The sequence below is a fragment of the Psammomys obesus genome, unplaced genomic scaffold (genome assembly GCF_907164565.1).
Source record: "Psammomys obesus unplaced genomic scaffold, mPsaObe1.curated_primary_1811, whole genome shotgun sequence".
NCBI lineage: Eukaryota > Metazoa > Chordata > Mammalia > Rodentia > Muridae > Psammomys > Psammomys obesus.
In genome coordinates, this window is record NW_026592890.1 from 6,322,198 (window position 1) to 6,349,579 (window position 27,382).

General features: G+C 43.5%; 2 protein-coding genes across 4 annotated transcripts in view; one reads left to right on the forward strand and one right to left on the reverse strand.

Annotated features, from left to right (window-relative positions):
• The window catches only part of Serac1 (serine active site containing 1), a 34,777-nt gene extending 18,116 nt beyond the window's left edge, over nucleotides 1-16,661 (reverse strand). Inside the window, exons 1-7 of one of the 2 annotated variants that reach the window (XM_055615940.1) lie at nucleotides 16,588-16,661; nucleotides 8,251-8,342; nucleotides 6,725-6,761; nucleotides 4,918-5,054; nucleotides 3,395-3,484; nucleotides 1,671-1,802; nucleotides 778-899 (exon numbers count right to left, since the gene is read on the reverse strand). In XM_055615940.1, the coding sequence (XP_055471915.1) occupies nucleotides 778-899; nucleotides 1,671-1,802; nucleotides 3,395-3,484; nucleotides 4,918-5,054; nucleotides 6,725-6,761; nucleotides 8,251-8,341 (609 nt within the window). In that variant the 5' untranslated portion in view covers nucleotide 8,342; nucleotides 16,588-16,661. The remainder of the gene's footprint in view (nucleotides 1-777; nucleotides 900-1,670; nucleotides 1,803-3,394; nucleotides 3,485-4,917; nucleotides 5,055-6,724; nucleotides 6,762-8,250; nucleotides 8,343-16,587) is intronic. The other variant, XM_055615941.1, reaches the window with a different exon arrangement.
• A 120-nt stretch (nucleotides 16,662-16,781) lies between these two features.
• Gtf2h5 (general transcription factor IIH subunit 5) lies at nucleotides 16,782-20,586 on the forward strand. 2 transcript variants are annotated; one of them, XM_055615943.1, is made up of 3 exons: nucleotides 16,782-16,820; nucleotides 17,620-17,692; nucleotides 19,932-20,586. In XM_055615943.1, the coding sequence occupies exons 2-3, from the start codon at nucleotides 17,658-17,660 to the stop codon at nucleotides 20,110-20,112; spliced, it is 216 nt and encodes a 71-aa protein (XP_055471918.1). In that variant the 5' UTR covers nucleotides 16,782-16,820; nucleotides 17,620-17,657; the 3' UTR covers nucleotides 20,113-20,586. The 2 variants fall into 2 exon arrangements, with proteins under 2 accessions (XP_055471918.1, XP_055471917.1); XM_055615942.1 differs by lacking the exon at nucleotides 16,782-16,820 and adding an exon at nucleotides 16,827-17,058.
• Nucleotides 20,587-27,382: the final 6,796 nt, after the last annotated feature.

Consider the following 27,382-nt stretch of genomic DNA (forward strand, 5'->3'; position numbering starts at 1 on the left):
ATAGATAGATAGATAGATAGATAGATAGATAGATAGATAGATAGATATTTGATCAAAGATGTCAAGAGTGTTCAGGCTGAGAAAAATCTCATGTATAAAACAACAAGGCAGGCTGGAGAGATGACTCAGCAGTTAAGAGCATGAATTGCTTTTGCAGGGGACCCAAGTTTAGTTCCCAGCACTCATGTCTGGTGGCTTCCAACCACCTGTAACTTAGCTGCTCAGATGTGTTGCCTGCCTCTGACCCTTGGACTAGACACTTGGACTCACATGCCCATACCCAATTCCAGGCACACCGACATCATTAAAACAAAACATAACAGTACCACCACCAACAACCAAAAGCCCTTAGTACCCGGGACCTTCTCCCGCATGCTGGCATGCCGTGGCATTACCTAGCAGAACAGACTCTCTCCAGCCACCAAGGGAGTAAAGGGCAGAGAACAGCACTCTGAGGACCAGAGCACTGAGGACACAGACTTCAGCTTTGCACTCAGCCCCACTGTTCTTTAGAAGCAGGCACCAGCTTGTCTGGGGAAGTTTGTCTGCACCCACACTAGTTTATCTGAACACAAGTTAAACTTTCCCACTCCCAGCAAGGCGCAGTGGTACATATCTGTAATGCTAGCACTCAGGGAGGCAGGGGCAGGAGGATCTCTGTTCGCAGCCAGCCTGGTCTACAAAGGGAGCCCAGGACAGCCAAGGTGAGACAGAGAAACCCTGCCTCGAAAAAACCAAAAAAACCCTTTCCACTCCCTTATTACTATGGTTGCTTACTTCTTTTAAAGACGGCAAAGGAGGGGGTGGGAGGAAAAAGCGAAGATCACTTTCTTTGCTTCGTGCCAAACCAATAAGGGTCCTCGGGTCACAGGCTTGAGCAATTATCCTGTACTGGTAGTCTGTTGTGAAAATATAGTTTGTGTTAACATCATGATTAACTTGAAGTTATCCCAAGAGTAAATAAACAGCTACTTGAAAGCGCCCTAATTCTTCATTGTGCTATAACTTTATAACCTCAAATTTCCCATTGTACCCACAGTACTTGGGAGCTCAACACCCAATGTGGCTCACAGTTTCCAGCAATCACACAGCCAGGGGACTCAATGCCCAGCTGGCTCAGCTGCCACCAACCTCACAACTTTCCTCGACATTCCAGGTCATGTTCTGAGTAGCTTTTTTAAAAATCTGAAATTCAAAGCCGGGTGACAGTGGTACACGCCTTTAACCCCAGCACTCAGGAGGCAGTGAGTTTGAGGCCAGCCTGGTCTACAACATTCCAGAATAGTCACAGGATATTCAGGGCTACACAGAGAAACTCTGTCTCAAGACAAACAAAACAACAAGAAAAACCCACAAATAAACAAAATCAAATGTGAAAACTGGTAACTCAGAATCAGGAGTTTCTCTCAGTTAAATAATGGAATCTTGTTCTGGTAGAATATGCCTCAGTTTGGGGTTGCTCTTCTCAAACACCTGCACCTCCAGATCAGCAGGTTTTCCAGTTTATCCTAAGAGCTTTTCTCAAATGGTTTGAGTGTGTGTATGTGTGCGAGTGTGTGTCTGTTTTCATATTAGACTGCCTGAATCTTTTTCCTCCCTTAACTTCATAGCCCTTCTCTCGCACAGCAGAAAACGAGCGGTGGGTATCCACCAGCCGTGGGCCTCGTTACCATGCCAATGGTGAGCCTCTGACATTTCGCGCACAGCCTCCAGCCGCGCGGCTCTGTCGTCCTCCTGGCTCTTCCTGAGGAGCAGCCACACGGCACAGTCGTGTTCTTCTATGTCTACTGTGCAGAAGGGGTCTTTGAAGAAAGCATACGACAAACACACAGAAAGACATGGCAGTATAAACAGTGAAGACATTTGTGTGTATGTGTGGCACATACACTACACACATTAATATTTCCGGGTCACAGCCGCTCACTAAAGCAGCTTGCTAACCTGCTGGGCTGGCTGGCCAGCAAGCCCCATCGCTCCTCCTGTCTCTGTTTCCCAAGCACTGAGGTTACAGGCGCAGGCTGCAATCACTGCCTTTTTCTGTAGGCTCTCGGTTATCTAAAGTCAGATCCTCACACACGAAGGGCAAGGACTTGAGCCATCTCTCCATATGCACTGCTGTATTAGATGGTAACTTGTAAATCGCTGGAAACTGCAATGGGAGCATTGAATGCAGATACAGACGACGACCAAGTGTTTGAGCTTAGCTCTGTGATATGTCTTTATATTTGTAGGTACTGTATGTGTACTTTTGTTTGTTATTCTGTTGTCTTTTATTATACGGTCATTTTTTTTCTTTTTTCCACTAAATTTTTTTTCTTGAGGTAGATTCAATACAAAAAGAACTCCTAACGTCCATGAGTCATACGCATTTAGGCAAGCCACCTTATGCAGAAATGACTTTTTACTCTGTCAGGTTCAATTTGCATTTCCTAAGAACAATTTTATTGCTGGGTGTGGTGCTGCACAGCTTTAATCCTTTAATCTGCATGCAGGCTGAAGAAGCAGGTAGATTTCTGTGAGTTTGAGGCCAGCTTGGTCTCATAGTGAGTTCTAGGACACCCAGTGCTATGTAGAGAGACCCTGCCTCAAAACAAAAACTAACAAAAAGAACAAATTTCTCTCATGTAATCATGATGTTATTATCACATCCAAGAGCAGTCACAAAAATCTAAAATCCAGCACACTCCACATTCAAATATTCACTATAAAATGTCTCTAAAGATGGTTTAAAAGCAGGATTTGATAAGTTCTCTTTAGTCTCTCTAAAGAAATTCTAGAAAGTTCTCCTGCCTATTCTTCATGATGTCAACTTTGTCAGGACAGCATTTCATTTATTATTATTATTATTATTATTATTATTATTATTATTATTATTATTATTATGGTTTTTCGAGACAGGGTTTCTCTGTGTATCCCTGACTGTCCTGAAACTCACTCTGTGGACCTGGCTGGCCTTGAGCTTAGAGCCCTCCCTGCCTCTGCCTCTCACAAGTCAGGACCAAAAGGCATGTGCCACCATGCCTGGCAGGACAGCATTTTAGAGGTAACTGCAAATTGGAGATTTGATGATTATAAAAATAAATTTTACATTTTTGAAGCAATATTCTCAGTATGAAAAAGCATGGAGTGATTTTCTTACAAATTTTAAATTCTAAATATTTTATAAAAGAATATTCATTCTCAGCAGTTACTTAAGTAGCTTAACATTATAGGCACAAAAATGGAAGAAAACTGTCCAAACCCCTTAAGCTGTGAAATTAAATGCAGTCAAGAGGATGTTCCTCAGCCAGTTTCCTATAGTTAATAAAATGTGAGAGTAAGAATGCTTTCAGTCTTGCTTGGTTGTCCACACAATTTTCAGACCACTGATGAGGACCCAAGTGTCCACACGTACCAGCAAATGGGCTCCGTAGTGCCTTGGCTGATGCTGCCAACACTGTCCTTACTGCTTTGTGAAGTTCTTTTCTTGCCTGCCAAACAAGCCCTAAAACGATGGCAGCAAATAAGACCAAGTGTGTACTTTTAATATCATGCTCCAATATTTCAAAAAGAAATACTTAAACCAGGCTCCAAAGGTAATCATAAAGACATAAAAAACAAAAACAAAAACAAAAAAGCACCTTTGACCTCTTATTGTCACTATTAAATGCAAGCATCTATTGTGGGAACACAGAATGCTTTGGCCTCCAGAACAAAGTCAAGGGCAAAGAAACAGTATCTATAGCAATCCTCATGAATTACAAAAGCTGAGCAATATTCAGGAGAATGTTCCTGTAAACAGCTAACTTAGAACAGAACTTGAAAAATGCTTTAGGAATGAGGTTGAGCCTCACGAGACAGGTAACTATAAGACACAGTAACAATCTACGTAACTGAAACTGTAAGTAGCCCTAATGGATGCTGAAGTTCAAGGAGGTAACGCAATAAAATGGTGATGTGATAACACAAAGTTCAGAAGGAGCCTGGGGCCCACCCCCTCTGCTGGTCATAAGGGCTGACATCCTAGAACAGCTGCAAGGCAGGGGAAGGTGGGGGCTGAGGAAAAGACCCTTCTCTAAGCTAAAATCTCACCTCTACTGAGTCACCAAGAGGCCTGCATGCAACCTCAGCATCACGGAGGGGATGTCCTAACTCGCATAGCTCAGCCTTCCTAACAGACGGCAGCAATAAATAAGCTGAATTCACATTCCTCAAGCTGTGTTTTGAGCTTAGTTACATGAGTCACTTCCTTCAGCCTGATGGACTCTGAGCTGAATGCAAAATCAATCATTTGCACTTGGAAAACTGAACTGATAGCCCCCACCGAAGAAGGAACCCAGGGTTGGATACAAGGGCACTGCCCAGTCTGTACTTTGTTCTAACAGAGCTAAAGACTTGAGGAAACACAGAAGTCCCAATTCTGGTCATCAGTTAATGCGTGGTGTGGTGGTTTGATTAAGATGGCCCCCATAGGCTCACAGAGTTGAATATTTGGTCACAAAGGAGTGGAACTCTTTGCTAGATTGGAAGGATTAGGAGGCGTGGCCTTGCTGGGGGTGTGGTCTCGGTGGAGGAAGCGTGCCACTTCTAAAAGCTCGCGCCTGGCTGTCTCTCTGCCTGTCTACAGATCACGATGTGGCTCTCAGCTGCTGCTCCAGCACGTGCATGCATGCTGCCATCTCCTCGCCATGCTGATCATGGACGAAGCCTCTGAAACTGTAGGCAGGCCCCCAGTTAAATGCTTCCTTTTCTAAGTGTTGTCTTGGTTGTGGTGTCTCTTCCCTGCAATAGAACAGTGACCAAGACACTGGGGATCCCGGCTCACACAAGCTCTGCTGACTCTTCCAGAAGGCTGAGCCTGCTTGTCAGCTCTGTGCTCTAAATTCAGACCCACTTCTAAATTCAACAACTGCTTCCACTTTAGAAATAGGGACTTACCGCGGTTTTCTAACTTGTCTACAGGAACTGTGTGCACATAGATGTAAGACTTCATTTTTTCTCTTTCCACCACCTCAGTGTCTAACGTTAAAGATTTCTTCAGGGCCAGGACTTCGTATGTAAGATATAAAGAACCCCTAAAAAAGAAACAAAAAGTTCCTCACAAATCAGGATATAAATATGAGCCAAGTGCTTTTCACAGGGAACTGCCTTCTATTTTACTAGGGAACTAGCATGAAGTAATGCACAGGTGTCACTTTACATGTGTGAATACACACAAATGTAGTATGTGTATACATACATTCGCCCGGTTTACAATAACAGCAAGTGAGACGGGCAGTGGTGGCACATTCCTTTAATCCCTGTACTTTGGAGGCAGAGGTAGGTGGATCTCTGAGTTCAAGGCCAGCCTGGTCTACAGAACAAGTTCCAGGACAGCCAGGGCTACACAGAGAAACTGTCTCAAAAAATCAAACAACCAAACGACAACAACAACAAAAAACAAAAACACAAAAAAACCCAGCAAATGGTTGCATGGATTATATCCAAGCAAGAATAAAAGATGAGCAGTTCAGCCTGGTGCCGTGGTGCACACCTGCAATCCCAGCATTCAGGAGGCAAAGGCAGGTGGATCTCTGTGAGTTCAAGGCCAGCACGGTACACAGAGCAAGTTCCAGGACAGCCAAGGCTACACAGAGAAACCCTGTCTTAAAAAAAACAACCAACCAACCAACCAACCAACTAAACAAACACACACACACACACACACACACACACACACACACACACGCAAATGGCTGTGTAAATATATCCGAGCAAGAAATAAAAGATGAACAGTAAGTTCACAGGGCATTCTCTCCCATTCTTTCATGGCTGGTCAGGAGCAATACTCATAATGCCATTGTTTTTCATCACGGGTCTGCCACCCTGGGTGCACATCCTTAAACAACAGTGCTGTTTGGCCAGAATTTAAGCTTAGTGTGAATGGACTCAGGCTAGATATGTTCTTCTGTTCTGCCTTACATCCCTGTGACTTACCCATGCTACTGTCTGTACATACAGTTCCCTCACGACAGAAATACACTTCCTGCAACTTACTTATCTACTCTTGTAAATGAGCACTTACTACACTTTCAGTTTGAGTCATTACATACTACATATGTGCGTGTATGTGTGCGTGCACACACGGATGTACAAATATTCGTTCCTCCACAGAGGCCTGCTCAACTTTCTGACATTACACATCCATGGCTACTCTGTGCTATCTACAAGTCATTTTTGTTAAGATTTTCAACAGTTGTAGGCATGAGGTTATCGTGTACTGTGGAGAGATTCAAATGCCGATTTCTGTGCCCCCATATCTGGGTGCGATCCTTGTTCTGAGAATCTTCTGTCTCAATGTTGTGTAAACATTGCTCCCCAATTGTTTCCTGATACATTAAAAAAAAAAAGCTTAACAGCTAATGCCTGAGCAGGGAGAAGAACAGGGCTGGATTACCTGCCAGCCAGAGGAAGGGGAGATTCAGCCATGAGGAGAGGTCAGGAGAGAGCAGCAGAATCAGAGAAAGCCAAAAATGCAAGCATCTTGGGGATTTATGCTGGGAGAATGCCAGATTAGTTTACAGGGTTAAAACAGATTAATACTGCTCAGTTCTTGGGCCATAAAGCTTGTTAAATGAGCATAATAGTCTAGTTTCAATTATTTGGGTGATAGCCAGGTTAAGAGAAAAACCGCAACACAAAAGAACAGCCACGAACATACAATAGTATCATGAGGCCTCTGATATTGCAGGGTATCAGTACTCACCCTAAAATGAGGGATCCAGTATATCTTACTATATTTCCTTCAAAAAGAAAAAAAAAAGTCAATGTGATTTCATTTTTTTTAATATTTATTTATTATGTATACAATGTTGTGTCTGCATGTACACCTGCACGCCAGCAGAGGGCACCAGATCTCGTTATAGATGGCTGTGAGCTACCATGTGGTTGCCGGGAATTGAACTCAGGACCTCTGAAAGAGCAGCGGGTACTCTTAACCTCTGAGCCATCTCTCCAGGCCCATGATTTCATTTTTAAAAGTATAACAAGAAACAGGCAGCAGCGAAAACCTTTTGTGTATAACTAGGTCAAAAGTTGCATTTCTGTTACATAGGCAAATATGATATAGTTATTACCAGCAGCTATCCACACGTGGCAGCACTGAGTAAACATGGTTTATGCTTACAGCCTCCACACTCATCCTTCAGGCTCCTGCTCTGCTACCCTCAGCTAGAAAGGCACCCAGGCATGACCCTGTGCTACTGCTGTATAGCCAGGGTCAGGGCCTTCCGAGGAGTGTGGCCACCAGAGGCCAGGTGGGGTCAGCACACTTCCCAGCATATACACTACAGGATTGTCAAGTGGGAACTCTAAAATGACTCCACCCCCAAAAAATAACCATACTGTACTTGGTGGTTTAAGCAGCAGAGGTTACATGGCTCCATCTAAAATGGAATCATTTTAAATATATACTGTTAAAACCTAATTAGCAGATAGTTGCCTAACCAATGCACACCATTCCAAGATTTTCAAATCCTGGACTGCTAAGCAACAAGGTTGCCCGTGTTCTAAACTGAAATCTGACACTCATGGAAATCTGGAGGGGGGACACTGCCCCACGAACTCACGGGCCTTCAGGATGGGCCTACAGCAGGGATGAGGAGGTCTGCAGAGGAACTACATAGAGCTTCCTGACCGCACGGCTCTCTGGGACAGTTCTGATTCCAAGATGGCCTTCTGATATTCTCTGGCCCTCAGCGTGGACACCCAGGGAGCACCCATTGTTTTCTTCTCTCCTGCTGCTGTCTGTGGCTTCTCACCACACTCTTGGTGTCCCTCTCAGTGCTGGGGATCAATCACAGGGGCCTGTGCATGTCAAGCACATGCTCTTCCCGAACTACACCCCAGCCTCCAAGAATGTACTTCTCAATCTGCATGGCCTTTCCTCCCTTTTTTCCTCCACTAAAAGCAAATGCAACACTCTAAAGTTTGCTATACTGGAAATACAGAGAAGGAGAGCGAAAAGCCTTCTCAACGGTTCCTGCTTCTTTTTATATTTAAAATTCAGAATCAGAATTCCCTGGATTAAAAAGGTGCTGCGCGCACACACATGTGCCTGTGTGGCCGGATGTGTGCCTGTATGTGCGGATGCCTGAGTGTGTCTGTATGTGTGTGTGTCTGTGTGAGGGAGAACATGCTCTGTCGTGCACAGGTGCACGTGTGTATGTATATGTATGTATGGGTGTTTGTCACTCTTCCTGTTAGGAAATGGCGTGCTTGAAGTGTACTCACGGATATTTCTCCAGGATGTGTGACTTTTTGAGCGGGTGGCTAAGGTTCCTATTCTTCTGCAGCAGATGACGCAGTAGGCACCAAGGGACATCCTGTGTAGGAGAGTAATGATAGCGAGGTTAATTTAGTGTATACTTAAAACTTTTTCTTCTGACCCTAAGGACATGACACCATCACACTGGGCCACTACAGTTAGATCACTCAAGACTGAGAAAAAAATCTCAACTAAGGGTTTCGCCCCTGAAAACAAACCAGCCCTTACTAGAATAAAGCTTGCTGGCACTTTCTTTCTTCTTTACATTGTGTTCAACTGTGAGTGGTAATTCAGAGGAAATCAGGAAAAGTCAAGTTATTTAGCAGAATCCCAACATGGACATTTAATGTTTTTAAATGTTCTTTTCTAAAAACCATAAGCATGTATTACATATGTATTACATACATAATGCAAGTCTGCCCTTACAAATGAAGGCCTAACAGCCACAGAGAGGAGCAGAATCCCCACTAATGCAGCCCACAACCAGAACTAGCTGCCAGGCAAGCGCTGCAGCTCTAGCCTAAGCAGCCTCAGTCGACACCACGGATCTTCTAACTGCTAAGTAATAAAAGGCAGCGCAGGCCAGTAGGCCTTGGGATGGTTCATGGTGTTACAGCAATCCAGGGTACACAGTTTCTAAATATTTTATATTCCTTTATATTTTATAAACTTTCTTCTGTTCTTTGAGACAGGGTCTCTCTACATAGCCCTGTCTGTCCTGGTACTCACTATGTTGACCAGGCTGGCCTTGAACTCTCAGAGATCCACTTGCCTCTGCCTCCTGAGCACTTTTAATAAATAAGTCTCGGCATTGGAACTCTATTTTGGGGCCTCACTTTTGCTGTGGTTGGTTTGACTCAGGCTTTATAAACTCTGATCAAGAGCTCGTATCTGTGGGGCTGATTCCTGTGAGAGTCCTGTGTGCCCTGGTCTATGGTAAGCGCCAAATGTCTCCACTGGACTATCGCAGATACTTCAAATATCCGCTTCAAATATACTTCAAAAGTCCGCTCAGAAGATGGACTTAAGAGTTCCAAAGCAGTAGAGATGGCTCAGCGGTAAAATGCTTGTAAGGAAAGCATGGGGACCCGAGTCTGGACCCCAGCATGCATGTTACAAGCCTGGGGCAGCAACAGCAGTTCTCCAGGGCCTTGGTGGGGACCAGCAAGTCAAGCCAAATTTGGTGATCTTCGGGTTTGGTGTGAAACCTTGTCTCAAAAAATAAGACGACGGAGCCACGGAGGTCATTCAGTGAAGGCGAAGGTGCCTGCCACAGAGCTTGCTGGCCTGAGCTCAATCCTGAGGAGCCACACGGTGGAAACAGAATCAGCTGCCGCCTGCGCGCATCTTACCTTCACACAGCTGCTATGGCCCACCCCTCCCCCGGCCCGGGTGAATACTAAATAAAACAATTAAGGAGGTTTGATAGTGACACCTCACCACTGTGCATGTTCTCAAGTCCGTCCACACACACACAGTTCTAATGTCCATTTATATGTGCTGCTGGTAAAACCAAGTCCCACACTGTTTGGTCTCGTAAGGAGACATTTTCAAGTCTGTTTCCTGGAATATAGTCCTTCAAGACTTCCCATCAAAGCTCAGCTACACCCATAAAGAGTGGGAGTAATGATCAAATATTTTGGCTTTCTCCAGACGCCTGTGCTACTCCTAGCTTAATTCCACTGTGGTTAAGAGCAGAAGTCCAACTCTCTCATGTTGTGCTCGGGTCTGTCTTATGGCACAGAATGGGCTCTATTTTAAGGACTGCCCCGGATGTACTTTTAAAGAACAGGTAGTGTGGTCTACAAACATCTATTAGGACTAACTGCGAGTGCTTCTCAGGTTTCCTCTTCTTAGTGGCTTTGTCACCTCATTCTACTAAGAGTGTAGAAGTCGGAGCAACAGCAAGATTCGGAACTTACTCTATCACGTGATGATGTCAGCTATGCCATGTTAAGTAACAGTAACTGTCAATTTTTAGGTTGTTTTAAACAGATTTGCTTAAACAAGCCAGGTGTGGTGGTGCACACCTTTAATCCCAGCACTCAGGAGGCAAAGGCAGGAGGATCTCTGTGAGTTTAAGGCTACTCTGGGATACATAGAGGGTTCTGGGCCAGCCAGGCCGGTCTACATAGTAAGATGGGAAGGTGGAGACACAGAGACAGAAAAAGCCAGTATGGAGGCTGTTAACAATAATCAAGGAGAAAAGGAATTAAGGTAGTGACTCTGAAAATGATCAGTGAAACAGAGCATAAGCGAGTAGGCCATGAAAGCCAACCAAGCCCAACAAGCCACTGAATGTGGCAGGGGAGAGAATGGGCAGGTATCGAGAGTCCCAGCTATCTCCCTTGGATCCTAGGTTCAAAAGAAAAAGATTACCAAGACAAATACTGGAGAAGCAGTAGATTTGGCAGGAAGGACTCACTCCCACCTTTATGAAATACTTGCATATAAGGTCAAAAAGCGATGTGGGCCAACAGGCCTCCTCCACAGGCACAAGCCTATCACTAATGTGTCACCGGAAGTTTTAGTGAGAAAGCTAGAAGGTATTATTCAAAATACCACCCAGAACAGGCTCTACATAGAATGCAGATTCCAGACACCTCGCTGTGTCTCTGCTCAGTGACACAAGACCGAAACCAGTGTTCTTCCTTCCTGAAAGCTCTGAGGGAGTCCATTTTTGGCCTCATGTGGGGTTGAGGCAGTTTGGTAGGCATAAGGTTATTGTGGAATTCAAATGCTTATTTCTGTAAACTCCAATACCTGATTATGAGCCTACAAGCCTTGTTCTGAGAAATCTCCTGTCTCCATGTTGTGTAAACATTGCTCCCCAATTGTCCCCTGGTATTCCAGGAAAGCAGAGTACAGCCAATCGACTAGCAGGGGAAAGAACAGGGCTGGACTTCCTGCCAGCCATGGGAGGAGGAGTTAGAGGAGGAAGTAAGGGATTCAGCCACAGGCAAATGTATAGGAGGGACCAGAAAGAAAGCTCAGCAAGGAAAGCTCAACAAACTGCAATTATCTCTGGGATACAAGCTGGAAGGAAGCCAAATTAGTTTAGAGGGTTTAAAGTTAAAACTGCTCAGTTCTTGTGCTGTGAAGCTTGTTAAAATAATATTAAAGAGTCTCAATTATTTGTGTGATAGCCAAGTTAAGAGAGAACCAAACCCAGTTTTATAAAAATAACCTTAACAGTTTGGTTCTGGCAGGTGACTGGCAGGATTCAGGTGTGTTCTACTATAGACTGAAGTCCTCATTTCTTGCTGTTAATGAACGAGGCCCACATGCCCCAAGCCACTGGATGCCTCCCACTGGACTTTGCAGGTAGCCCACTACATTGCTGAGCTAACAACTTGTCCCCTCCTTGCCATCTCTGTCTCATCTGCTTTCCTACACTACTTTAAAGATCTTTGCGTGGATATAGTAGCCTTCTCAGATAACCTAAAATGACCTTTTCATTACACAGAATGGGAAGGGAATAAGAAAGAGTCATGAGGAATAAATATGATCAAAACACATTATTATGTACCTGTATGAAATTGAATAAATAAGGGACATATTTTTATTATTTAAAAAATCCATTCGAGGTCTGCAACCTTAATGCTACTTGCAAAATTTCTTTTGCTATCAACATAAAATATAATCACAGTTCCAGAGAATGTGGCATGTGTATCTTTGGGGGCTGCAGCATTCTGCCTACCTTAAGCTCCTATGAGGATTATGATACATGGTTCTGTAGATGATTTCATACTTAGTAAGTGACCAAGAGAGAGATCCCTGGGTCAGAAAACAACGCTCAATGTTTCCAAGCACAACTGCAACATTTTATGCTGTACCCAGCAAAGAAAAAGGTCCCAGCTATCCTCAAATTGGCAATCAGTTCTTTATGTATGCTGGAAGTAACTCTTCTATCAGAGGTACATACATACACATTCAACTATCCTCTCCAAGCCTGTGACTTGACTATTTTCTTAAAATTACATTTTTATGAGCAGCTTTTATAGAATCTATTTATCCATTTCTTTTCTTTTCTTTTGTGGTTATTGCATTTCGTATCCTGAAAAACCATCACCTACATCATGTCACCTTTTCTTAGGATTCTAAGACAATTTTGTTTCGTATTTTATGTTTACGTCTATGATCCACTCACTCCAGTTTAATTTTCTCCAGATTTATGTGTATGAGTGTTTGCCTGCATGTGTGTATATGTACCACGTGTGTGTGCAGTGACCTTGGAGGCCAGAAGACGGTAACCTAAGCTATGGATGACTGTGAGCCACCATGTGGGTCCTAGGAAATAAACACGGGTCCTTCAGAAGAGCAGCTAGTGATCTTAACTGCTGCCCAGTTAAACTGTTATATATTTTGATGATAAGTGAACTTTTTCTATATGGAGACCCAATAGTTCCAATAAAATGTTGAAACAATGTTCTTTTCCCCAATAAATAAGGTACAACAGTCAACTGACCATATGTAATAGAGACATATTTCTGATTTTTCTACCTTTAAATAAGTAGCACAATGAAGATATGTGTTTAGCTTTATAAAACAATGGCAGATTATTTTTACACTAAGTCCTGAGGCTAGGTCACGTAAAGGCTCCAGCTTCTTTTTTTCTTTGAAACAGGATCTTGCTATATAGCCCGGGCTGGCCTCCAACTTGTGATTCTCCTGCCTCAGCCTCTAGAATGATGGGATTCTGGGCTGCAGTTACCACCCAGGCTTGCCCCTCCTTTTCAGGATGAGCTTGTCTAGATCCTTGGCACTTCCACATGACTTCAGAGTCACCTTGTTGATATCTGTTCAAAAGAGCTTTGGGGATTATTACCGTGGTCACACTCAATCTGAAACAACCATTTTAACGAGAAGCCAGGGGAGAGACTCTGATGATACTGAGGATAGAGGAAGTGAGAGAGACGGTGCAAAAATGAAACACTTCAAAGTTCCACTAAACGTGACATGAAGGTGGGCCTGGGGCTCTTAGAGGATAGCACCTTTGTCTTGGCTGGGGAACAAATCTGATTGGCAAGAAGCATCACGTCAGCCTTTCATACTAATCAATAACCCTAACTGCAGCAGGCACACAGGTAACTGGAAAAGGACTAACACCTTTTCTTCCCTCTACTTGAATGTGGGTGAATAACGGCCAACTAAGGATGGCCTATGAGTGACTCTGTCCTGTGTCACACCTGAAATGAGTCCTTAGGGACTATGTATATTTCTTTGTCTTTCACCCCCCCCTCCTTCTAGAATGAGCAGGTTACAGTGGGGATTAGAGGTTGCAGATTGACAATTCAGCATATGCTAAAGACAGCAGAGCAGCAAGAGGAAAACCCCAAGTCCCAGTTATGCAGCCTTCACATAGATCAGGTCTTGAACTTACAGAGATCTGCCTGCCTCTGTCTCCTGAATGTTGGTATTAAAGGATTCCTTTTCCATGCCCAGTGTAGTCAAAAATTTTAAGCCATTTGATGTTCCGTGTGTGTGTGTGTGTGTGTGTGTGTGTGTGTGTGTGTGTACTACACTGGAATCTACTTCTGCTCTATCACAGCCTGTAACACTGAACTGTCCTGAGCTGTGTCTTTCCAGACCCCTCACCTCTACTGTTACATCATCAATAGAATATCAGCACCAGGCCCAACAGGCTTCTCAAACATAACTGTCCAAAACAGAACTATTTTTTCTTCTAAAACTCTTCCTCCATGCATCCATCACCATCAACCAAATGGTAAATGGATCCTGACTATTAAAAAAAAAAAATCTACCTTTGCAGCTCTTGCAAAAACCTTAGACACTGCTGTTCCTTCCTTTCCCCCTCACCTCTATCTAAACTGTGCACCCTTCCCATCTTCTGCCATCAAAACACCTCAGATCTATTAATTTTGTTTTCCACACTCACTCTTGTCTTGTTTAAGTTACCATCCACTACTAGTTTGGAGTGATGCAAGAGTCACCTCACTGGTTTTTCCTGTGACTTAAGAAATCCCGAACTGAAGAAAACAAGTTATGGACATGAACAACAGAGATGATCATGCAATGAATGCCATTGAACTACACACCTAAAAAGTACCAAAGAGGTAAATAGCACATACATTATACAAACAGCAAACAAACAAACATTTCCTAGAAACAACAGTAGCCTACGTATTTTTCCTGAATGACTTAGAGAGCTGTTTGTCACATTTAGGCCTTCAATCTATCTGTAAGTTCTGTTATGTATGATCCAAATAACCTAATTTTGTTTTCCTTCTGTCATTTATTGAGCAGCCTGTACCCACTAAGATCACAGATGCACGAGTGTTTCTAAGCATGTCATTCTGTTCCACGGACTTATTTGCTATTCCTAAACCAATACCACACTGTCTCATTAAGGATATCATATTAAGCTTTGACACCTCATAGGAAGAATCATATTTAATTTTCCTCTTCAAAGCTGACATAGTTATTCTGGGTCTTTTGACTTTCTCTCTAAACTTCAGGTTTAGTATATCAAGTTACATGAAGAAAACACAACTATCTTAATTGGCACTGCAATGAGTTTACAGCATTGAGGAAAAGGTCATGTTTTGCTACTGAGTCTTTCCATCCACAAACACTGTATATCTCTCCATTTACTGACCCTCTATGAATTTCAGTAGCACAGTAATTTTCTCCCTAAAGAATCCCACATTTTTAGTGTGATGCATTTCTAGATATTTTTAGTCCTGAATGCCACCGTGAACGATGGTTCTATTACTAAAATTCCTGGTTAATTATTGCTGCTATACAGAAGTTTAATTTCGAAGTCTTCCTGACAGCCATTGCTGATACTTCCTAACAAAAGTAAGCCTTCTACTCCTTATCACATCCCCATCTTGGTACCTTCTTGTTCACCTATTTATAGAGCCTCTCTGTTCCCAGTAAAATTAATTACACATTTACCTTTGTACCACAAGTATCTAGAAGAGTGTCTGGTACACATCAGGTGCTCAGAAATGTCTAGAGGAGTTCAATCAGTGGGAAAAGAAAACAGGTTTTAAGGGGAGGGTGAAAGATGAAAACCAGTTCCACCTGAGAGGTGGAGTTCAGATTACTCACAGTTCATTAAAATACAGGCATCAGCCCAGAAACTGCAGCTCAAGAGCAGATTCATGAAAAAGACAGCTGAGAGCTAGAGAACTGATTCTTTTCTTTCTTGTTTTGTTTTTTACCTTTGATTGTTTTTTATTTTCGAGACAGGGTTTCTCTGTGTAGCAGCCCTGGCTGTTATAGAACTCCTTTGTAGATCAGGCTGGCCTCTAACTCACAGAATTCCACCTGACTGTTGGGATTAAAGGCCTTCACCACCACCACCCAGCTGGAGGACTGATTTTTTTCAAGGAGGAAAATATAGGCTAAAAGAAAATAAGCAAAGTAAAGATGCGTGGGAAGATTAAACTTGGGGCAACTTTTAAAAAGTAGGGGTACAGCCGATGTGGAAAAGAACAAAAGGAAAAAGTTTGAGGGACCAGGGCTGGCAAGATGGCTCAGCAGATACCGTTTGCTTGCTGCTAAGCCTGATAAACAGAGTTCAATTTCAGGGATCCACATGTTGGAGGAGAACCGACTCCTTCAAACTGTCCTCTGACCTCTTCACTCGAGCACTGTGGCATACTCATGCCATCACCAACCCACACACTATATACATAAATAAACGCAAAACATTTCTTTAAAAAAATTTTTTTGAGGAACCAAGAAAGGGAAATAAGTAGAAGGGCGAGACTGGTTAAAGGAAAAAGACATGTGAAAAGCAAAAAATCAGCATAAGCTTAACGTTGAAATGTAATTTAACCTCAGGATCAAGAAGGTACAACCACGTCCTGTCTCAACAGCAGAGACCATAGCTCCCTTAAGACTACAGATCAGAATTTGGGAATGGGATTAACTTCAGAACCTTCTGGAGGCCTTCACCGTAAGATGAAAGTTACTAGGTTTAGAAACCTATCAGCATTCCAACTATTTAATCTCCCAGGAGAGAAGACCAAGATATGTCTTGGTCTAAGGTGTGTCGGACTAAGGTGTGGCTTAGAGAACGGAGTCCAGGATGGTGCGCCTGCTTGCAGGTGCTCTCCTCCAAGCCTCAGGAGCAACCAGGGAAGCGCACCGACCATTAAAGAAAAAGGCCAGAATCAGCCCCTAAGTGCCGCGGCGGATCACCAGGTCCCTCGGAGGCCGCGCAAACTTACAGGGCGCCGAGTCCGTGCAGGGCCACGGCCCTCCCTGCCCGCGGCTGCAGCGACGCCCTTGCCCGCCCGCCTGCCCGTCCGCCTGTCCGCCCGTCCTACCTGATGGTGCATGGACTCTGGCAGCCCGGACCTCTCCCAGCTGCAGAGCCCACCTCAGCCGCCACCAGCGCTCGGCGCTCTAGCCTAGGGGCAGTAGGCACGTGACCCCGCCCCAGCGCTTGGCCCCGCCCTCTCGTCCCGCCCCTACAGAGTCGCCCCACCTACTAGGTGTCGCCGGCTTGATGACGCACGGCGCAGGCGCAGTGGGTCGACGACGCCAGGACGGTTCCTAGGTTCGTGGGCGGAGGGACGCCGCAGGGTGTGAGCGGCTCGGGAAAGTGGGTGGCGGGGGGCTCGCCGGCCTTGTAAATAAGGAGAAGAGGAGGAGAAAAGACTCGGAGCCGACGAGTCCTGTGGCGGGTGCGAGTCCCGCCCCCGTCTGAAGGCCTGTGCTGTGGGGGCCGCGCGGCCGTCGCGCATCGCGTGGGGAAGGTGGCCGCTCCTGGGTGTGGACACTAAAGGGATCTTTAGGTTGGTCTCAGGCAGTTTCCAATGCAGATCTTTGGAGAGGGTGGCTTATTAATCAAAAGAACGGAAGACCTGGAGACCTAGATGTTTGTAAATTAAAATTACCTGCTTTGGCCAGGTGCTTGGTCGCATCAGTAAAGTGAGGTGGTGGGTCACTGTCATTTTGAGACTCTTCTCGGAACTACCCTTTTGTAATTTCTGCCTCTCGGGATCTTGCCTGTGTATCGTTCTCCTGGATTTCAGAAGAGTCTGGGGCTCAGTGGTCCCGAACTCCAGTCTCTGCCTCCCGAGTGTTGGGATTAAAAGCGGGAACCATTGGAATTTACTTTTTAAGGATTAATTACCCATGAGTAGAATCTGTTTGCAAGTAGGATTTATGCTTTATTACTATTCCAGACAATCTGCTTTAACATTGGCAAGAAATGGGAATACCTGTATGCCTTAATATGAGCTTTTTAATACTGACGTTTAGTTTTATTTCATCTCAGGTGTAAATCGCCAAAGTAGGTTAAACTTTTGGATTTTGTCACTTTATCCTTTTTAAATTTAATTTATTTATTTTAGCATTCTTGAAATCATCCGTGCCTTCTGCCTGGGAAAAGATGGTCAACGTCTTGAAAGGAGTGCTTATTGAATGGTTCGTAGTTTTAATAATGAGTTTTAAATTTTCTCATTGGCTTTTGTTTTATATGTGTGTGTTTGTGTATGTGTGTACGCCTTTTGCAAAGTTTTGTTTTGTTGATTTAAATGAAATCGAGGCTTCAACTTTGAATTCAACTTTGAATTCCATAAACTTCCTTTATAAGTGGGGCAGACTTGCTAAGTTTTTTGCTGCTGTTACATTTCGTTGTCACCCTTAAATTAATGCACTTAGCTTTATTTCCGGCAATTTTTGATGGGAGGTATGTGTGTTAGATTAGCCTTGGTTAGAGAAACAGTATGTCTATTCTCAAACCATCAGCACTTGTCTAGATTAAGGTTTGGAAGAATTTGGGAACTTGGGGCAGGCCTTTAGTCTCAGCATTCAGGAGATAAATGCAGGTGGATCTTTAGGCATTTAAGGCCAGCCTGGTCTACATAGTTTCAGTTCCATCCCCAACCCCCTCCAAGGCTGTATAGTGAAATCCTGTGTAAAAAAAAAATAGTAATACAGGAACTTGGTTAAATCTTTGCCACTACAGAAAGTGCTTCTTGAAAGGAGATGAGAGCCAAATGCAGCAGGTTTAATTCTAGCATAGCTTCGGAAGGAGAGACGGATACTCAAAGGAACCTTCAGTGTAGGGCTTTGCTGTTACTCACTTTTAAACCTCTTTGTTCAGCTTTCAGTTGGTTAGAAGTCCTGTTCCCTGGACACTCCCCTTTGTTGAAAATGCTACTTTCTTCTTTCTGTTGCCTATTATGAGTCATTGTACAGGTAGTGCTGCTTTTACTGTGATGCAAAGCTGAGGAGGAGCAAAGTCAAACCCTGGGAAACCTGCATCATTTGGAGCAGCACTGTCCAGCGGAAATAGTGTAGCCACACATATAGTCTTTAATTTTCCTAGTAACTGCATTAAAGAGCGGAATGAAATAAACAGGTGAAGTGTTAGTCTTTATGTGTATGAGTGTGTACCTACATCGGTGCCTGGTGCCTGAGGAGATAAGAAGCGGGCATTGGATTGCCAGGCCCTTGAGTTAGGAACAGGTTGTAAGCCACTGTGTGGGTGTTGGGAACTGAACCTGGGTCCTCTGCAAGAGCAGCAAGTGCTCTTAACCACTGAGCCATGTCTCCAGCCCCATATCTTCACAGCCTAGTATCTGTATTCAACAGGACATCACCAATTCTGATTTCTCTGCAGGTCAGAGAAAGTATTCTAGTTTAGTGACTTGGAAACTAAGCGTGAATGATTTAGTTTATTTTTAACCTCATCTGTGCAGGAGCTTAATCCAAACCATAGCATTTTAATTCTCACTTAACCCACAGGACAGCAGTTAAGCCAGATTATCAATGATGGCCATTTAGGTCTGCCTTTGGTGGATTTAAATATCAAGGCATCTGGTCGTATTAAGATTCCTTCCTCCCAAGGTTTATCCTTTTTTGGTTTGGTTTGTTTTTTTCCAGACAGGTCTACTTGGCTGTCCTGGAACTCTATAGACCAGGCTGGCCTTGAACTCACAGAGATCCTCCTGCCTCTGCCTCCCACATGCTGGGATTAAAGACTGTGCTGCCACCACTTGGTCTTTTTTTGGTCCTCCCAAGGTTTATCTTATACCACAATATAAGGCTGAGGTCCTAGAGGTCCAACTCAGTGAGCCAGCTTGTGCTTAATGCAATACAGTCCTCAGCTCCCTCTTCCCCCAAAACAAACAAAAACAGATCTAAGACTGAGTTTTTAAAATACTTGCAAATTCATACTTCTTCAGCAAGTAGCGATTATTGAAAATAAGCCTGAGAAGCAGGAGTTCTGGTTTCTTGTCCTGTGGCTCCCTTTCCTTCCCCTGGCTTTGTCTGCCCCAAGGCCTTCTAGAATTGCCTCTTAAGCCCTTTTGTTTTTCCCCATGCTCTTTGTCAGTGAGGATGGGCATTGCTTTTTAAACCAATTAGGGATCTGTGATTCTAGGCACTGTTAACTGCAGAGCTTCGAATTCCTTTATTTTTCTCCTCTTGTAAGTGAGAGTTCTTTAAAAGGTTTCTCTTGAAGTTGTTCAAACTCCTAATGTTAAGTCATAGCTACAAATAATTAATACTTTAGGCTGAGAAAAAAACAAGACATTGAATGATAGTTGCAAACTTTGAAGGTCACCTTAAAGTTCATCACTCACTCTCAGATGTAATTGCTCAGGCCTTTGCAGTGGCTGGCCACAGGATATCCTATAACCTGTGTTTGTCTCCGCAGCGATCCCGCCATGAAGCAGTTCTTGCTGTACTTGGATGAGTCCAATGCCTTGGGGAAGAAGTTCATCATTCAGGACATCGATGACACACATGTCTTTGTCATCGCAGAGCTGGTTAATGTCCTCCAGGAGCGAGTAGGGGAGCTGATGGACCAGAATGCCTTTTCTCTTACCCAGAAGTGAAAATTCTATATGTTGAGCACTTGGGAATTACAAGCACAGGCATGAAAGAGAGGGCCCATTCGGTGTCTCATCCGACGTTTTAGACTTTTTATGAGCATTTCGTGGGAAAGGCTGCAGGAGCATCTGTTCAGATGAAAGCTTCTAACTGATTTTGTTGGACCATTAAAAATAATCTTTTTAAAGAAGAACTTTAACAATTGGCTGCAATTTGGCTTTTACTATTTTTTATTAAAATGTAATCATAGTTGTGCTGGTGAGATAGATGGTTCAATTGGTAAAGGCCTTGGTGACCAGGCCTGACAGCCTGAATTTGATCCCGGAGACCTACACATTAGAAGGGAAGAGCGCCTACAGGTGGTCTTCTGGCCTCTATGTACCTCCCTCCCACACAAATAAGTAAATGTAATAAAATATAATCATAAATGGTTTTCCTACCTTTTTCAAACAGCAATTAAATATACCAGAAAAATAGTAGGGTTTGGTTAAATTATTGCAATCTAGGCATTAATTTTTCTTGTTCCTATTAACATTTAGTTACCCTGCATTTTTGTACTGCAGAGTTAGAAACAAGCAAGGAGGAAAGATAAACACTGCTTACATCTTTAGTTTTCCCTTTTTCACACTATGTTGGTAACATTTTCCTATCACGGCAGATATTCCTTGGCAGCACAAGATGTCACAGAAGTGTGTGTACGTGTGTAACTAATAGCTTGGAGGATGCCTGCAATTATGCTCTATATTCGGAGAAGCAGGGTTGGAAGACTTTCTTGTGGTTGAACCCTTAAATCATATGAAACCATGAATATATAGAAACAATAATACAATAGTTCAAAGAAAAGAAAAGCAGTGAGATCCATCTCAATGGGGATAAATATTACGGTTTTATCCATATGCGCTAAATCCAGTTAAACCAATTATTACTCTCTTTGTACTGTCTGCTGAAGTGTATTCTTCACAATAATGGAATTAAAAGCATAAAACAAAACAAACACGGGCATGGTGACACACAGTTAATTCCAGCACTCAGGAGGCAGAGACAGGCAGATCTCTTGAGCCCAAACCCAGGCTGGTCTATACAGAGAAACCCTGTCTCAAAAAAAAAAAAAAAAAAAAAAAAAACCAAAAATTTCCTTTTAAGGTGTTGAGAAATTAGGTTTTTTGTATCCTGTTAGACTTTTTTTTTTTTTTTTTTTTTTTTTAAGATAGGCAAGAATATAGAGAAACAGCCTTTTAGGAAACAGCAAATTAGTTTAAAACATTACACGTGGAGTCAGTATTAGAGAAACACTAAGGGATTTTGCATCCCTTCATGAAGACAGTGTCTTTTGGCTCATGGTAGAAATTTCCCAACAGGAAAGAGAAATTGGGTGATGTTCCGTACTTCACATCAAACCTAGTTTTTTTCTGTGTTGATGGAAGATAGCTATTATTCACTTAACTTGCACTTGTATTACAGAATCTGCAAGTTGCCACATGTCAGAGTATGTCATGGTTCTTGCCCATGTACTTTCTTATTCATGCAATGTGAACTTTCTGATGGATTGTTACTAATACGCTGATACTAAAATTTGTTAAATAGAAGATAGATTTTTATAGAATTTCTAGCTGTATTGAAACATTACTGGATTTTATACTTCAGTCATCCCTAAATCAATTTTTAATATGCCTCAAGTGTTTATCACCAGTACCACTTCTATTAAAACAAAACTCAGAAGGGGGTAGAGAAAACAAATGAACAGGGATAACAGTGGTAGTTGAAAAGAGTGTCTCACTAGTTATTGAGAAGTGTGCAGGCAAATTATAGTTCTATTTCTCTAGCCACTTAGGAAAGATGGGGTCCAATGGCAGCAGTGAAAGCCCTTTTGGCTGCTTAGTTGACTGGGCCAACTACAAGCAAAGAGGAAATTCTCTAGTGGCCTTTGCCTGGCCTCTGATCCTTGGGAATCTGGTTGGCATTATTTAATTTGATGAACTTTAGACATCCGTGATAGGAAATAACCCCTGCTTATCACTGGAGAAGTAGACTGCAATCTTTACTTTGAGCAAAGTCCCAAATACGAGGAGACAGTAGTAATGTAAGGGGGTCTCATCATGGAGCACAGGTCCTGGACTCAAAGATCTGCCTATCCGTGCCTCGCTAACACAGATGAAGGTGTGCACCACCACGCCACCCTCGCTTGTATTTTTTGATAATAGGTTGCTTGGTTACTCAACTAGAGTCCAGATTTCCTTGTGTAATTAGTGTGGTTATCTTAAAGCCAAGGGACTCCTGAGCATGCATTATAGTTAACATAAATGTGCATTGAGAAATCAATTTTAGTGACAGTAACAGCATTACTATAGATAGCAAAGACTAGATGATACTCTGTCTCTAATTTCTGATATAGGTGATAGCCAAAATTATTGATAGAGTTGAGGACAAACCTCTGTGGTAGGTCCTCTGTCTAGTATGCATGTGGTCTTGGGATCAATGCCCAGCACCACCAAAATTTATTAATTTTATTTTATTATTAACAGTTGTAATGGGTAGTTTGACATAATTTTGTTTTTTTCCTCTGAGAAGGTATCAAACCTGCATGTTCCACTTTGTAGCTTATTAAGCCTACTTAGCTCAGAAGAAGGACTAGGCCCTACTTAGCGCTTTGTTTTTAGAAGTACCCATTAATCTGAGTGTGTAAGCCCCCCCCCCCAGGATTAGTGAGGCACATCTGGTGTCTAGTGGCGTTTCCAGAGGAAATGAGATCATGAGGCTCGCTGGAACACATAGTTTATGAGTAGCTTGGTGGGTTGGCAGCGTGATGGCATCATTGGGAGGGTGGGGCTGAGTTGGATGGAGAGGTCCCTGGAAGCATAACCTTGGATTAGTTCTGCCCTGGCTGCTGCTGGGTGCCCTGTTTCTCTCTGCTTCCTGGCCAGTGTGAATGAAGGCGCACCGGCTACCAAGGTCTGCACAAGTGCGGGGCCAGAGGGACGATAGACTAAACCCGAAAGCAGCAGCTAAGATCCTTCTTCCCTTAAGTTGTTCTCTCAATTACAGGTCATAACAACACAAGTAACAGTACCACTGGAAGATCTGTTGAAGTGACTCTTGATTGATCTAGAAAGCAGCTGTTGTTGGGGCTGTGTTCCCAGCTTAGTGGTAGAGCACTTGTCTATCACGCACAGGCTGGGCCTGGCTCTACTGCAGGGAGAAAACACTAGATGAGGTAGGGAAGTAGTCAGCAGGACTGTTGGAATACATGTTGTTGTTGTTCCTATGCCTCAAGGAACAACAACAAAGCTTGTAGGCGGGCAGGTTTTGTTTGGGGATTGGAGAGGGAGGGCTGAGGGTTGGAGCCAGGATTTTGACATGCTAGGGGAATGCTCTATCACTCATTTCTACACCCTCTTTCCCCAAGCTTTCAGTTAAAACTAGACACTTCTGATTACAGCGCTCCAGGAGGCAGAGGTAAGTGGATCTCTAAGTGGATCTCAAGGCCAGGCTGGTCTACAGAGTGAATTCCAGGCCAGCTACATAGTGAGAACCTGTCTTTAAATGAAACAAAAACAGCAACAGCAACAACAAAAAATCTTTCTTTTTTTTTCTTTCCTCAGAAAATGTGTTTTCATTTCTTCATTATTAATACTTTCATTTATATAACATTTTAATTTTTCCCAACACATAATAACTGTAAATATTCATGTATTCATGGGATACATTGTGATAATTTGGTGTGTGTGTGTGTGATTATCAGATCAGTGTAATAATGTGTGTAACGGAACACATTGTAGTCGCCCTACTGTTCTGTAGGTAAGGCCATTTGCCTCTGGTTGGTTTGTTTTGTTTCTAGACAGGGTTCTTCTGCGTAGTCTTGGCTGTCCTGGAACTTTATAGACTAGTCTGGCCTTAAACTCACATAGATCCGCTTGCCTCTGTCTTACTGAGTGCTAGGATTACAGGCATGTGCCATCGAGCTGGCTTTTTCATCATTTTTTAACTGAGGATCTGCTTTTAATGGTTGCTACACAGTATACATTTCATATGGTAGACTGGGAAAAGGAAGCAAAAGAAGAAAATACCACACAGTTCCAGCACTTGGGGTTACCTGAAGTGACTGTCTCCTGACTTCTAAGAACATAAAACAGTATTCCCCCATCCCAGTGAGACCATTCTCTCACTGAGATGGAGGGAGAGTGTCACCCATGCTTGGATATAAGAACTTGCGCGATTTTTTATTTACCAAAAAACATTGAGCAGGAGCCAATGTTGAGGGGAGGGTTGAGAGACAGATGTGTACATTATATGGTGAAGTCAGAGCTTTCCGGGAGTTGCTCCTCTTCCTCCATAAGGGTCCTAGGGATTAACTCAGACCACCGGGGTGTCAGCAAGGGCCTTTACCCACTGAGCCATCCCGAAGGCCCCAGGACCTGATTTGAAGATTGTCTTTGTGTGCTGTGGCATACCCTCCCACAAAAAAAAAAAAAAAAAAAAAAAAAAGTGCAAGATTTCTATGTGAGAGGGAGAAGTTCTGTCTCTTGGGTATGGTAGGGTTACATTGGGAGCTTTACAGGACACTGATGTGTCTGCACCCCCACCTAACCTCATTATTCTGAGATAGGCTCAAAGCACCCCAGCTTGGTAAGCAGCTTTCCTGCTGGCTCTGCTGCGCCCAGGATGTGCAGGAGACTGCAGCCAGGTTTGTGGAGGGGATTTTGTTCTTACTAGATTCATCTATCACACATCTGTTCCCTTTTTCTGCCAAGGGAATGCTGAGCCTACCCAGCAAGGAACCAGTTTTTGTTAAACTCCACTAATTAGATAACTGCTTCCCCAAGTAGTTGCAGGATCTTATTTGCTGACAGCCATTAGCATGGTTTGGATCCTTTGACTGGAGTGACAAAGTAATTGCAGCATTCTTTTTTTTTTTTTTAATTGCAGCATTCTTAATTGGTTAGAGTTTTGTTTTTTAAACACTGACTGCAAAGATGCCTTCATCGTTTCTGTTTACTGGGCACAATTACTTTAATTTTTTTTTTTTTTTTTGAGGTTTATGTGTATACACGTGCACCACCTGAGAGCCTGGGAGTTACAGATGGCTGTGAGCCACCATGTAGGTGCTAGGAATTTAACCCTGGCCCTTTAAAAAAGCAAGTTCTCTTCACCACAGAGCCACCTCTCCAGCACCTACTATGTATAATTTCTTTATGGAACTACTAAGTCCTGTCAGTATAGAGTTTCTTGCAGTGGGGTCTTTCTGCATTTTGGAACTGGCTGTGTAGCCTAAGGTGGCTGCACACTCTGGATCCTCCTCCTAAAGCCTTGAGTGCTGGGATTAAAATGTGGGCACAACCATGAGGGAGTCTAATCGTCAGTATGAACTTGTTCATGCTTGCCACTGTCTTTCTCAAATTCTCGGTGACATCTGCATTTATTAAGGTCTTTGGATATATGATTTACATTTTTTTTTTAAATTAAGGCAGGGAAGTTAAGTTTCACTCTGAGAATATTGGAGATATACCTAGAGAGAAAAGCAAAACACAGTGGCGTGAATTCACAATAATACTGGCGAAGTTTTGGACTGCAACAGGACATGGAATGGGGAAGACAGTCTATGTTAGTCTTAACAAGCACGTGAAATCATGTTTTATTTGTAACCTACAATTTGTACTCAATGCATTTAAAAAAAAAAAAAAAACGTGAACAAAAATAAACTCCTCTTTAGCCAAGGATGGCCTGATTATCCTGTCTCTGCCTTTGATTGATGGGAGAACAGAACTCCTTACAGACCCAGAATTTGCAGTTCTAACAGATGCTCTTGAGAACGCCACACTGCCAGGTAGCAGAGCCTGGCGGAAGAGCCTCCAAATACACAAGATGTCACTCATCGGGGTTACTTTAGTCATCCTCTAATGGGAAGGCATCCCTGCATCTCCAGGAGTCCTTACCACTTTGTCCTCCGATCTCCTTGGCCTCAAGCTGATGAGTGAATGTTCTTCCCTCTTGCACCCTTGTGTCTCCTAGGAAGCCAGGAGCCTGAGAGGCTCCTGGAAAGTAAGGAATTGGCAGCTGACAGACAATTCTAGGATATCCTCCACAAGCTCAGAATTCAGGAGAAGCACAGGGCCCTGTTAGGAGTAGCTTTTTTTCTCTAGTAACCGAGTGTTTTTGAGGAGCTCTCCTTTTTGTGCTACTGCTGAAGGGGTCAGAAAACCCTACAGTTCTGATAGACCAAGAGTGGGCCTCAGACACGTAGCAGTGGCTTCAAGGTAAAGGGCAGTCTAAACTTAACCTAAATCTGCACCCTAATGAGTCTGCCAGATGAAGTCTGTGCACGTGGATGCTGGAGAGGAGCTGCGGTGAGGGATCTGCAGTAGAAAGATTAGGAGGCCGGCTTGGCTTTCCAAGATAGTGCTGAAGTGAAGGAGGAAGCGTTTACCTCCTTTAGAGCTCAGAGCAAAGGCTTTGGTGGCAAGAAGGCAGTGCTGAAAGACATCTATAGGCAACAAATAGGTCATGCCACCCACCAGGTAGCCTAAGACCCCGGGACTCCTGGAAAACCCCAAATACCCTTGGAAGCCCCTGCTTGACCACTATGCCATCATCAGATGCCCAGTGCCCACCAAGTCTGCCTTGGAGATAAGGAAAACATGCCATTTAGTGTGGATGGCAAGGCCAGCAAGCGTTACACCAGACAAGCTGTGAAGAAGCTCTGTGATGGTGGTAAGGCCAGTCAAGATGTTCCCAGTTAGGTCATGACAGAGGAAGGCACATACTTGCTGCCTCCTGCTTATGGCACTGGACACTACCAACAAAACTGGGATCATCTAAACTTAGTCCATCTGACCACTAAGAAGGGATGAAGAGGGGGGACAGATGGGTAAAGAAGGAACAGAGGAAGTTAGCTCGCTTGTGGAACCCACAAATGACCGTCAAGAGAAGAAGGTGCCTCAACGTTCTGTCAACCTAATGATTTCCTATCTCCTTTGTATCCACTCCTTAATTCTGAGTAAAACCTGAGAAACAAAACCAAATGATAGCTATGGTATTAATGTGAACAAACTTTATAATGTCACCTAACCCAAAACGACAAATACAGCCTCAAAGTGCAATGATTACTTCATGAGAAATAAGGTGGAAGATGGGGTTGGAGGGATGAATCAGAAGTTAAGAGCACGTATTGCTCTTGCAGAAACTGTGGGTTCAGTTCCCAGCACCCACATGGTAGCTTACAACCATTCCTAACTCCAATTCCAGGACAGCTAATGATGCCTTCTGACCTCTGCAGGCATC